Raw genomic sequence first — 14,438 nt, 5'->3', positions numbered from 1 at the left:
ACATTTGAAGCAAGACTGCATAAAGCAGACTATCCTCCCTGAAGTGGGTAGGCCCCATCCAATCCACTGAGGGCCAGAATAGAACAAAAAGGCAGAATAAGGCACAATTTGTTCACTCTGCCAGTCTTCAAGCTGAGACATCAGTCCTCCACTGCCTTCAAACTCAGAATGTAATTTATACCATTGGCTCTCCTGGTTTTCAAAGCCTTTGGATTCAGAGTAGAACTATACAAATAGCTCTCCTGAGTCTCCAGCTTGCTGAGTGCAGGCCTTAGGACTTCTCAGTCTCCTTAACCATGTAAGCTAATTCCTTACATCTATCTATACCTCCTATTGGTTCTGGTTTTCTGAAGAACCCAGATTAATACAGCTGGCTACGGCTACTTAATTGCTATGAAAACAAAAGTGGTTGTAAAGATGGTAGACCCATCTGAATTTTTAACTACTTTATTTGTAAAGCAATCACTTCTACATTATTTTTTTATTTTTTTTTATTTTTTTTTTTCAACGTTTATTTATTTTTGGGACAGAGAGAGACAGAGCATGAACGGGGGAGGAGCAGAGAGAGAGGGAGACACAGAATCGGAAACAGGCTCCAGGCTCTGAGCCATCAGCCCAGAGCCTGATGCGGGGCTCGAACTCACGGACCGCGAGATCGTGACCTGGCTGAAGTCGGACGCTTAACCGACTGCGCCACCCAGGCGCCCCTACATCATTTTTTTAAAGGAAAGGGAAAAAAATGAGGCCAATAATTTCATGAAATCCATAATAAGAATTACTAAGCCAGAAACTAAGACTTCTAACTTCTGGTTGAAGACCTTCCATTAAATCAGCAGTTCTCCAAGTATGGTCACTGGTCCTCTGGGGATCCCCAAGAAAGAACCCTTCAGATGATCCAAGAAGGTAAAACTATTTTCATAATAATACTAAGATATTATTGGCTTTTAACTGAGTTGACTTTTGCACTGGTGGTCCAAAAACAATAGTAGGTAAACTGCCAGCACCTTGGTACAAATCAAGGCAATGACACCAAACTGTATTTTAAAGTCATCATTTTTACCACCAAGCACAGAAATAAAAATAAACGCAAATTTCACTGAAGAATGTCCTGGATGAAGTAACGGCAATTATTTAATGTATTAAATCCTGACCCTAGAGTTCATGGCATTTTTAGAATTCTGTAGGATGAAACAAGAGGTACACAAAACGCACCTCTGCTGTACGCTGCATTAGGAAGGCTGTTACAATGGCTGCCTCAAGGGAGTGCACCTGTGCAACTGAGCTGTAAGCTAAACGACATGTATGTTTTCATAGAACACCATTTTTACCTGAAAGACAAACAGACAAATGATGGCGCTTCAGATTTGGATGTTTAGCATACAAAATAAAGTGAGTCTGTCACTTCAAATCACACAACTGACAATACTTTTCTCTATGACTAACTGAAAGCTTTCAAGTAAAATTAGAATTTTTGAAAAACCTGTATATGGTCACATGAGTTTTACAACTTCCTGATACCTAAAGAACTGTCTATTAAGACCACAATAATACATTATTATTAAATGGATTTTTTATATTATATAATGAAATGTGTAAACATTTAGAAGACCAGCATAAATCAATGAACTAACATCTCTAAACACATGTTATAAAATCCAACTCAAAGCCTAAGATAGACCAAAGATTTAAATATAACAGACTATGAAAAGTTCACTGACAGCCTCAGATTCCATAGTGTAATTAATCTCTAAGAAGACAACACTTGTCAAAATTGTGGTGTAGTATCAAAGAAACAAATTCATTACTTTTTGAAATAACTATTAAAATATCCCTCCTTTCTCCACTACATGTCCATATGAGGCTGGATTTTCCTCATTTACTTCAGCCAAAACAACATATCGCAACAGAGTGAATGCTAAAGTAGATATGAAAATCTAGCAGTCTTCTATCAGGTCAGACGTTAAAATAATTTACAAAAATGTAAAACAATACCACCAATCTCACTAATTTTTTACTTCAGGAAATAGTTATTTCTGTTAAAATGTTATTTATATTAACAAGTTTACAAGTTTGTAATTTTTAATGAATTAACAAATGTTTTTTTAATTTCTCAGCTTTAATTTCTATCTTGCTAAATATTGATAAATATAACCTACATTTGTGATCCTCAATATTTTTTAAGAGCATAAGAGGCTCCAGAGACCGAAAAAGTTTTGAGCACTACTACACTATATTAAGCTATAATGGAACACTCAGAAGTTGAAGATGAGTAGAATAAGAAAATTTACAATCTAAACTAGGAACCCTGAAAACATACAGATTTGTGAGAAAAAGTCCCACTCCCTACCTCAGGTCAAACATGGAATTAGATGGTAGACAGTTGTGGTTTGTTTTGGAGGAAGGAGATAAATAAGAGTATGATCCAACTCCAGGAAACCTACAGATTCTCCAGAGAACCTTCAAATGTCCACAGTCCCCAGTTACTGCTACCATTTCTAGTCTCTGTTTGAGATTAAAAAGAAACAGAAGTCAGTAGAGAGGAAGGCGGAAGGTTACAGAGGAGACAAGACAAGCCTCAGGCAGTAAAGGTAAAGGACTATTTTGGGGTGCAAGTAGTAGAAGGTGGTAGATTATACTGTGATTTATAAATAAAACATCACACATACACATTTTGTTCATGACAGATGGAATAGATCACCCATAGTTTGAATGTTCATTTTTTAATATTAAAATTTAAAAGATAAACATCTCTCTTTAAAAACAAATGACCAAGTCTCTTGCTCTTTTTTGTGACCTATGGTTTAAAGCTTTATCAGGGTCCAGGGTTGGCTGGACTGTATCACAGCAAGATCAGAAGTTTTTTTCTGTTTCTACAATCCTCTGTTACTTAGCGTGAGAACATTTTTCATCTCCCGAACTAGACTGTGAGCTCCTCAAGAGGAACAGAGTTTATATCGTATTCATCTTTATTCCCTAGAGCAAACACAATACATTTATAGACCTGTTCAATAACTGATTCCCAAATGATTGATTTGCCAAGGGTCAGAAATACTTACAAAATATGTTTCTTCAAGAAGCACAACACAAGTGTACTGAGATGTCTTCAAAACAGTAGTTGGAACATACCGTTAAATTTAAAATACAATTTTCAGGGCGCCTGGATGGCTCAGTCTGTTAAGCATCTAACTCTCGATTTCGGCTCAAGTCATTCACTTCATGAATTCGAACCTGCATTAGGCTCTGAGCTTGACAGCACAGAACCTGCTTGGGATTCTCTCTCTCCCCTTCTCTCTGCACCAGCACCCCCCCCCCCCACACGTGCATGCTCTCTTTCTCTCAAAATAAATAAATACACTTTAAAAATACATACATAATTTTCTTTTTTTCTTTTTTTTTCAATTTTTTTTTAACATTTATTTATTTTTGAGACAGAGAGAGACAGAGCATGAGCAGGGGAGGGACAGAGAGAGAGGAAGACACAGAATCCAAAGCAGGCTCCAGGCTCCGAGCTGTCAGCACAGAGCCCGACGCGGGGCCTGAACTCATGGACTGTGAGATCATGACCTGAGCCGAAGTTGGAAGCCAAGTTTTCAGATTTGAAGTTTGATACTACCAAATTTTATATTTTAAAAATTAAAAATGTACGTGTCATGTACACATAATATACGACATAGTATGACTATAGAAAAAATACTGCACTGCATTTTAAAAAATCAAATATTACCAAGCTGAAAAAATAAAATGAGTAAAAAATTATATATTTTATTTCCATATAAATCTTACAGAGGACAACTATGAAACTGAATTTCTAACTATTACTCAAATATTCCTTTGAGGAGTGCACTCCCTTGGGAAATAAAACTCTGAAATGTATTAGTTTATAAGATTAGAGGGATCAATTCACATTCTCTTAAGAATTCAGGATATCAAAATTTGGAAAGAATCCTACACTTTCTTGGTCCCCTGTCATTATGTCCTAGCATCAGTCAATAAGGGATTCACTGAAATAGTTGTCTGGGTATAGAAGAGATCAGCTCCCCGCCTCCATCCGCATGCATGGAAGTCCCATGTGACTTCCCCACACTCTTTTAGCCTCATTCATCTCTCATTCCAGCCACAGCTCTGCATAGGCTCTGACCAGTGTCACACACAGGCTATTCGAAAGTACCTCACTTCAAGCCTTCAAAGGCCTTTCACTTCCCACCCCAAAAATGTCCTACTTGATGCCAAAGCACAGGACACCATAGGACTCCACTGGAACTCACTCACAGATCTTGGAAATATAGGTGAGTTCCCATCTACAGAGGTAAGTCTTTGGACAATGGGAAAAGCACCATTAAATAAATTCTTCCCCTTTCCAAGGTGCCTGGGTGGCTCAGTTGGTTAAGCATCTGACTCTTGATTTCAGCTCGGGTTATGATCTCACAGTTGTAGGACTGAGCCCTGTGTCAGGCTCTGAGTTCACAGCACAGAGCCTGCTTTGGATTCTCTCTTTCTCTCTCTCTCTTTCTCTCTCTCTCTCTCGCTGTCAAAATAATAAACATTTTTTAAAAATTCTTCCCCTGGGGGTGCCTGGGTGGCTCAGTCGGTTAAGAGTCCGACTTCGGCTCAGGTCATGATCTCACGGTCTGTGGGTGTGAGCCCTGCATCGAGCTCTGTGCTGACAGCTCAGAGACTGGAGCCTCTGAGCCTTCAGATTCTGTGGCTCCCTCTCTGTCTCTGCTCCTCCATCACTCACACTCTCTCTCACACACAAAATTAAATAAACATTAAAAAAAAATTTTTTTTAATTCTTCCCCTTGCCTCCCATATACATAACCCCATGCAGTCAAGCAATCTGTCACATTTAAGTGACAGCCAGCTTGACAGAAGTTGCACATTAGCTCTCCATCCTTGCCTCCTTCCTCAGTCTGGATTTCCACTTCCTAATAAATTAGCAGTGCATAGGGCTTTGCTTTCTGGGGAACCCAGTTCAAAAGAAAGTTTGTGGTTTATATCCTGCAAAGGAAATCTCAAAGTCCATTAAAATGCAATCTGCTATTTCTGCTTTCTTTTCCTTAATTGGAAAACCACAGAGACAGCAGAATAAAATCAAAACCTTACCGTCACTGCTTCCTCACTCATCACTTCTCCTAACCCATTACAATACCAATATCCAGAAAAAAAAAATCTCAAGTAAGATATTTGTTTTGGTGTTTATGAACTCTTTTAGCTTGGCAATGAGGACGACAGTCAGAGGAAAGAGTTATGGTGTATACTTACTAGTTCCTTCTCTTTTTCCAGGTTGTTCATATTCCCAACACTGGGATTCTGAACACTGCCCTTTCCATTACAGCTCAAATTCAGGCCTTACAGGACTCTACTGCTTATGAGTAAACACAGGAATATTCAACATTTCAAAGCTACCATATGAGGCAAGATTGGCACTGTCCTTTCATATTGAAACAACTGGAACAATCAACTTACTCCACATAATTCTCCAAAGCCAAGCCATACAGATCCTTTCTTTTTTCCTTTTTCTAAGAATGGGGGAAAATGTAGCATAAGACAACCATTCAGATATATCACAAAGATTAACAAATATAATGTCTTCAAACTGCTTTTATTATTCATAAAAATGTATGTGTTTGCAAATTAAGTTGCTCATATACCCAAAACAGAAAAGAGAGTATACAACTAACGTACAAGAAACCTGGCAGGAGTGATTATGTTCTTTATTCAACTAAGATTAATTGCATATCTACTATATACCAAGCATCAGAGAAACAAACCAGGCAAGAAAGCCTCTGCTCTGTGCACATAGTATCATAGTAGGGGAGATTTAAAAAATTAGACCGATAACACAAAAACTCCATTCTGCAACTGAAATAAGGAGTCTGAGGAGTCAAAGAAGGAAAGCTTCATGCAAGAAAAGACATTAAAACTAAGACCTGTGGAGTAGAAATTGGAGGAGGACGGGGAGCGGGGAGAAGACAGTAAAGGTGGAAGACATTTCAGGCAGAGAGAATGAAAATGGAGAGACCTGAGCACAGAGCTTGGCATGTTAGAAATAGAGGTCACTGTGACTGGTGTTCACTGAATAACAAAACAAGCTTGTTGGAATTGGGACTGTAGAGGTAGACAGAAGGTGGGGATCAGATCATACAGGGCTTTACAATACTGGTAATGTTACAAATGGTAATACTGGGGCACCTGGGTGGCTCAGCTGATTAAGCCTCCGACGTCGGCTCAGGTCATTCTCTCAGGGTTCCATGAATTCGAGCCCCACATTGGGCTTTCTGCCGTCAGCATGGAGCCTGCTTCAGATCCTTTTTCTCCCTCTCTCTGCCCTTCCCCTGCTCACATGTGTGCGCACTCTCTCAAAAATAAACATAAAAAAATTTTTTAATGGTAATATTGGTAATGATAACATTAAGGATTTTAAATGTATTAAGTTCTCTTCCTTTTCGTGAGATGAAAATAAAATTTTAGATTACAATTTCTAAATTGTAGAGCAGTGACATTTCTAAGCTGAAACGTAGACAAGGCTTAGAACTAAATTACTAAATCTCCCAATGAAACTTCACTATTCTGTTTTCCTCCAGTAACGATAGCTCTTTTAGCAAATAGAATTACTGGGTCGATATTATAGACACTATTCAAGAAACTATGTATTCAAGACACTATTCAAGAAATAGAGCAAGTCTATTTAATATATTTTTCTAATTTTTTTCATTGCAGTAAAATATACATAAAATTTACATCTTAACCATTTTTAAGCCTACAGTTCAGTGGTATTAAATAGATTCCAAATGCTGTCCAACCATCACAACTATCCACCTTCAAAACTTTTTTCATCTCATAAATACCGAAACTATTACACAGTATCTATCCATTCTCCCCTCCTCACCAGATCGTGTCAATCATTATTCTACTTTTTATAATTCTGACTATTCTAAGTGCCTCGTATAAGTGGAATCATACAGCATTTGTCTTTTTTGTGACTGGCTTACTTAGCAAGTCTTCATGATACATCCATGTTGCAAAATATGTCAGACTTTCCTCGTTTTTTTGTGATTTTTAACCATAATGAGATAGCATTTTATGCCCTATTTAAAGAGAATGTGGATCCATAATGTCTCATATACAATGAACAGAGCATAAGTTGATGCAAACATTTTGGAAAGTAATGCAAACATCACAAACCCATGGGCTGGATATTACAGTCCCAGGTTCATATCGAAAGGAAATTTCTCCTGATGTGCGACGGAAGACAATGCCTAGAATGGTCATAGCAGTCTTGTTCACAGTGGCAAGAACCTTGAGTAGAGGGAGATGGAGGGACAGAACGGTGGTATGGTATGAAGAATGATGGTCTTCCAAAGATGTTCAAATTCTAATCCCTGGAACTGTTATTAACAGCTTATTATAAAAGAATATCACTCAGATGATTGGTTGGTTCTCAGTGTTGTAGGCAGAGAAAAGAAGAGATGTGGGCAGTGGAAAATTAAATTAAATTAAAAGGATATAACTCAGAAGTAGCGAGATGGATGAGACATATAGGACAAGATATGAGGAAGAGCAGAGAGCTTCCATGACCTCTCCAAGGACATATGCTCCCCAAATCATGTGTTCACCAACTGGGAAGCTCCTTCCTTCCTTTTTAAGACTGAATAACGTCCATTGCACATACATACCACATTTTGCTTATCTATTCATGAACCGATAGAAATTGGGTAGCTTCCACATAATGAAATAATTAACAGTCAATTCATAATAATAGTAGTAGTAGTAGTAATAGTGTATAATGCTGCTATGAACATGGGTGTACAAAATCTATCTAATTTTGACAAACATAATCTCATTTCAATCCATTACCCTGTATGGGTACATACATACCATATACACAAAATCTAGAGTTGAGGTCCAGAAGGTACGTGAAAAAGATGACTTAATTCGTTATTTTTTTTCCTGTAGCATATCTAATTTCTTCTCTAAGTTAGCCTCACCAAATCTAGACTGTCAAAACTTTTCACGCCTTTTAGTATAATGTTATTATTTATGGCTTTTTGCCTTTTCCTATAGAGTCTCCAACACACATATGAAGATTTCCTACATCTTCTACCTTTAAAACTCATTTTTCATCCTGCTTTCACCAAACTACTTTCCTAAATACTCTATTTTCTCTTAACATCAAAAAAGAAAGAAAGAAAAGAAAGAGAAACAAAGAGTGAAAGAAATGGTGACATTTATGATATGTGAATTATATCTTAATCAAAAATAAAAATAAAGCGTCATTCTCATGTAAAAAGAAAAATAAAAAATAAATAAAAGTAATATGTTTTGTTAAAGTGCCCCTAAAAAGTTTCTAAAGTACCCAGTAAATTATTAAAGTAACTATGAATCAGCAATAATGAAGTCTATTTTAAAAAGCAAAAATTTGGGGCGCCTGGGTGGCTCAGTTGGTTGAGCGGCTCAGCTCAGGTCATGATCTCACGGTCCATGGGTTCGAGCCCCGTGTCGGGCTCTGTGCTGACAGCTCGGAGCCTAGAGCCTGCTTCAGATTCTGTGTCCCCCTCTCTCTGACCCTCCCCTGTTCATGCTCTGTGTCTCCCTGTCTCAAAAATAAATAAAACGTTAAAAAATAAATAAATAAATAAATAAATAAAGCAAAAATTTTACAAGGCCCATAAATAAACAGTATTAAAAATAAAATTGCAAGTTAATCCTTCCACTACCAACAATAGCAAGTTCTTTTAATTTTTTCTCATCTGAGAGAAGATACTGAAAACATGAAAATAATTTTGAGAAACACTGGGAATGATCAGAAGATTAGGAAATAAGAAAAAAGTTGTGTTTGTTTTTTTTTTTTTAACTTGGAATTAGACTAGTACAGACAAATGTGAAGTACAAACAGCCCTAAAAAGATATGGCCACATTACAAATGTTCCACCCTACTAGTCTACATGTAATCGTAAGGACAGCTCTCTGATCTAACTCAAAAAGTAAGAGGCATAGAACACCTATTTGTCTTGTGGCAGGTGCTAATCATAAACACAAAGATTTATGGCCTGTTGAAACAATTTCTTTGCTATTAATAAGATAATTTCTTATTGTATTGTGTTTTCTGCAGTAGAGAGTATAAGAGGATAAATTAACATGATAAAATATAGAAATGTCAAAACGATGCCAATTAGTATAATAGTGGCAGGTTTATCTAAGATTCAAAACATAATTTATAAGCTGGGGTTTAAGAATCCACATTCTTTTAAGTGAATGATGCCTTAATCGCTCAATTTATTTTTGGGGTGCCTTAAGATCAGCTTGTCAACACAAAAGAAGGGTTCTTTTAAGGCTTTCCAAGATTTCTAGTATCTCATCTTTACCAGAAAGCCTATTTAATGGCAGCCAATTTGCAAACATCAGATTTAAGATTACAGCTTCAGTAAAACAAGAAGAAAGAAATTAAAGTTCACTTCAAGTATTTATGTTGGCATAGACTGGACAGACTACTTAAGAAAAAACTGACACCAAGGGCTCCATTTCACCATTATCATGTGCTGCATGCACCAATTTTCACATTACTTTAATCAAGAGACAGACGCAATAAGTCTATCATTTAAAGTACACAAATTCATTACTCCCTCTTTGTGAAAGAAATTTGACATCTTGGCATATGTCACATATCTGCAAACCAAGTATGCATTCCACTAAAAGGAAAAAGAACAAAGAAACTAGAATAACTTAGCTTTGTAAGTTACATAAAATAAAGCATTTTCACGAAACAAGAAAATAACTAAGTGGGTGCTTACAAAATTAGACTGCTGGGGTCAATTTTATCATCACTAGATATTCAAGTTTCCTACAATTCAGAATTTAACATTGTAATTGACTCCAGCAACTAAAGCACAAACAAAAACACATTCAACAATAGTAGACGATGTCTAATTAACTAACATTTAATAATGAAATACAAAATACTTGTATTATTTACATAGATAATCCAATAAATACCTATGGTAAATATAATCATTGTGTCCTAGATCTATGGAAAATAAAAAAGCCCAATAAGAAATGAAAAGAAATTAGTCAATTATATACTTATTATAATTAGAAATAAATTTTAATAAACCAATTTCCAATACTTTTTTTTTTTTTTTAAGTAGGCTCTATACCCAATGTGGGGCTTGATGCTCTACAAAATGAGCCAGACAGGCGCCCCTTTCCAAGACTTCATTTTCTCATCACAGCATTTCTTGTTCTTCATGCTTTATATTTGACAGCTTTGGAAGAAAGTGTAATACCAAGCACAGTAAATATTAAAGATTTACTCAAAAAATTACTCTGTCCTATTGACAGCAGTGAAGGCTGGGAAAAGAAACTAATGTTTTCAGGGTTTTTTAAACTACTTTAAGACAAACATGACAAAAATCTGATTAGAAAAAATAATTTTCATGTCTTCCAAAACAAATACATATCTTCTATTCAAATACTCCCATACATCCACACATTTAACATAAAGAGATAATGATGATGACTGACCATGTGCCAGGCACTGTTTCAAATGCATTACACTGAACAGCAATTTCTGATTGAGTGATTTCTCACAGCAACTCTGGTAATTGCTCACCTGACTTTACATATGGGGCAGAGGTGAGGTACAAAGAGGTTAAACAATTCACCCAAAGCCACACAGTCAGTCAGTGACAGCTAGGATTCAAACCTGGACAGTCAGGCTTCACGTCTGATTTCAGAATTACTATACTGCACTGTGTATAAGGTGCACATGGTACATGGCACAATGCCTGACACTCAGGAGGTAATTTAAAAAGTCTAACTATTACCATACTATCTATCTCTTCTTCACTTACCCTGTGATAATTCTGGATTTCCTTTCAGATTCATCATCTTTGGAATTGAAGGGCCATACACATCCACATCTAGTAAACCAATGGCCTTTGACTGTAAGGAAACAGAATCTACTGTAAGATTATTTCCACTCTTCATCAAAGATAACATATATAGCAATAGTAAATCTGACTATAAAAAAAGAAAATTTACAAAAAAATTCCAAAATCCTAACCTAAATTTTCAAAGCAACAGTAAGGTAAAAGCTTATCAACTACTTAGACAAATACTTTTTGTTGGTTTACTAATTTCTTCTAGAAAACTGACAAGAGAAACCCCCTACGTACACTTTACACATTGTGGTTCAGATCTCCCATATAGTCTCAAGCAGACTAAAACCTTTTTGATCTGAAGACTAACAAATTACACACAATGGTAAAATAAGGACTTACAGTGGCAAACAAAACCACAGGAAGATGGAGCATTAACCCTTAGAAAGCCCATCTAACACAACAAAGAATAACAAAATGAAAAAAAAAAATCATGGGAACAAGACTATAATAGTGCAAGTGAGAAATTCTGATGCAGATCCAGCATGGAAATGCTAATGAGGGTAGTGGCAGACATAATGCGGAGACAACTCCTTACACACAAGTCACAGTTAAACATCCAAGCTCTTCTGGAGAATTCATAAACAACTAAAACTGTTTTCCTTTGATGACCCATCTAGCTACCCGGGGGCAGAATATTCTGACTGGTCTCTAGGTGCCAGTTCATCAGCAACACAGCCAAGTAAAGGTAAACAAAATTCACTATTCCCAAGTATGTCTTTTTTTTTTTCTCCCCCCACCTATTTCTCTTTTGATACATTAAATCAGTCTGTTACTGGTTTTTCCATATATAAGCAAACAGAATACTAATGCTAACTATACGTCCTTAAGTTACGTTTCACCAAGACTCAGAACTCTCCTCCCTCTTTCCCTGTATCCTGGCAAGATAAAATTCTTAACCTCTCAAAAAAAAAAAAAAAATCCTCATTTTTAATTAAATAATCCCCCATCTTCCATGTTATCTACCTATTTCCAGACACAAAATTACTTTTTAAACCTTGCTGTCTGGTTCCTATTAATACATAAAATAAGGTACATTCAACATTTATGTCCCTAACTTTATACTGACTCAAACTGCAGTTCTAAGAAAATCATTTAATGTCCCTGTATGACTCACAGAGCCTAGAGGACTAAGGATTAAAACATGCCTCTACCAAAATCTCAGCTTACTGTAAAATAAATGAGAAAAGTATTAGCTTTAAAAAGGTAGGAACAGTCAATGAGAAATTCTGACCTGTTTTCAACTCCTTTTTAAACCACAAACAAATTAATTTAAACAAACAGAATTAAATTTACTATGGATAAAAAGATTTTCAAATGAGAGAGACTAAAACCTTAAGAAATGTAGCTAATTGTCAATACTATTATTCAAGGGTCTGCTAATGCTATAACCATTGAGGTGAGGAAGCTGAAGGGATTCCATTTTAGAAAGACTCCATTTTTTGGCAAAAAAACAAAAAAAACAAAAACAAAAAAACACCAAAAACAAAAACCAGACACATAGAAAGACTCCATTTTTCTGATAGGCCCCATTTACTCATGATCCTTATTTGTCTCTGAATAAGCCAAAGAAGCTATGTCATCACTTTAAGGGAGAAGCAAAAAAGTTAATCATTCTCTGAGTTTTGTCCTAGGCCCCAAACCGGATAACATCTCAGAAGAGCTGGATCCCAAATATGTTCCAGGACATTAGCTTTGAACAAACCTCAGCTGAAACTGGCATCAGTACTGCTACCTTTAGTAATTTATGAAATAACACCTATTACTCACCTGACACTTGTCTTTGATTGGACCCTACGCAGGATCCCCAAAGGAACACGTATCCTAGATCCCCTTCCCATATATAAACCCCTAACCCCAAGCAACAATGAGACTCATTCTCCTTTCCTTTCCTAATCTCCCAGACCGTCTGTTACTCTCTGCCACTCATGCCATTCAATAAACTCTGCTTTCACTTTCTCCAGCTCACACTTGATTTCTATCCTGTGCAAAGCCAAGGACCCTCTTAGCTGGTCTTATAGGGAAGTCCCCACTCTGGTCCTTGGACCAGCCAGGCACCGCCGACATCAATATCATCCTAGAATTTTACCTCTTTTCCATGTCTTTTCTCATGGTACGTACAAAACTAAAAACTACTACATAATAATAAATGTCAATAAAAACAAAAAATAATCTAAGTGGTATTTTTTCCCTCTCTTATTTAATGTTTAATGTTATTTACAAGTTTTATAAAAACTTGAAAAGGTTAGGTTCCAGGTTTCAAACTGATCTCCTAAAAGTAAAGTCAAGTAAAATAACTTAGTTTTTTAAGTTTGGTTTCATGAAACAAGGAAACAACTAAGTGGGTGCTTGCAAACTAAGACTGCTGGGGTCAATTTTTTCATCACTAGATTTTCAAGTTTCCTTCAAAATGTTAAGGAGAATCAACTATTTGTCCTGTCTCCCAGAAGAAAACCATGCCTGTCTAAAGGTGAACCCGTGGTATCAAGGTTCAAGACAAAACTGAGGATCTGCCATAATATTTACTATGGTAGAAACAGATTTTACACATTCCTAGATGGCTGTTAATATGCATAATCACATACGAATAAAGTGAGCAGGAGCACCTGGGTGGCTCAGTCAGTTGAGTTTTGGCTCTGGATTTCAGCTCATGATCTCATGGTTCATGAGTTCAAGAACTATGTCAGACTCTAAGCATGGAGCCTGCCTAGGATTCTCTCCCTTTCTCTCTGCCCCTCCCTCTCCCCCCACCTCACTCTCTCAAAATAAATAAATAAACTTAAAAAAATAATAATAAGGGGCTGGTAGGGAGGGAGATTACAAGATTTTAGAGTTCCTCTGTTTCCGAGAAAATGGAATTAAGGGTAACAGAGAATCTTCTAGGGGTGCCTGGGTGGCTCAGTCAGTTAAGCATCTGACTCTTGATTTCAGCCAGGTCATGATCTCCTTCATAGGATTGAACCCCACATCAGACTCTGAGCTGACAGCCTGCTTGGGATTCTCCCTCTTGCTCTCTCCCTGCCCCGCCCCCACTCACACTCTCTCTCAAAATAAACATTAAAAAAAAAAAATCTATGTGCTAGGTTTTCTGCATACTCTCCCTAGGAATAGTTACTCACTGACCTAAATTTAGTACCAAAGTTGACATACATCAAAAAGGAAACAGAGGAGATGAAGGTATGAAGGTCAGAGAAAGAGAGGAAAGAGGAAGGATGAGAGGGACAGAGGCAGAGAAGGAGGGAGGGAGAAGAAGATTGAGGAAAATTCATCAGCAATTTTTATTAAGAACCTGGATAAACTAGACCTCTACAGGCTAGTGGCTGCAGAATTAGAATTTAGAGTTCTATGGACAAATCAGAATTTAGAAATTTTAGAAAAATTTTAGAAGTCAAAAAAATAACAAAAAAAAAAAAAGAAAATTTTTAGAAAGCATGCCATCCTAAATTACCCAAATATAAACTTCCCCTAATTATACCTCCCCAATGCTTGAATTCCTTCTTG

General features: G+C 36.7%; 1 protein-coding gene across 1 annotated transcript in view; it reads right to left on the bottom strand.

Moving 5' to 3' along the window:
* The window catches only part of NUBPL (NUBP iron-sulfur cluster assembly factor, mitochondrial), a 235,261-nt gene that overhangs the window by 176,382 nt on the left and 44,441 nt on the right, over positions 1 to 14,438 (bottom strand). Inside the window, exon 4 of the mRNA XM_040476886.1 lies at positions 10,851 to 10,941. Coding sequence (XP_040332820.1) covers positions 10,851 to 10,941 — 91 coding nt within the window. The remainder of the gene's footprint in view (positions 1 to 10,850; positions 10,942 to 14,438) is intronic.

This window comes from Herpailurus yagouaroundi, unplaced genomic scaffold, assembly GCF_014898765.1.
Source record: "Herpailurus yagouaroundi ecotype Mexico unplaced genomic scaffold, PumYag 141, whole genome shotgun sequence".
Lineage (NCBI taxonomy): Eukaryota > Metazoa > Chordata > Mammalia > Carnivora > Felidae > Herpailurus > Herpailurus yagouaroundi.
The sequence above is the reverse complement of the archived record's forward strand: the minus strand, read 5'-3'. Positions and strand labels throughout refer to the sequence as shown.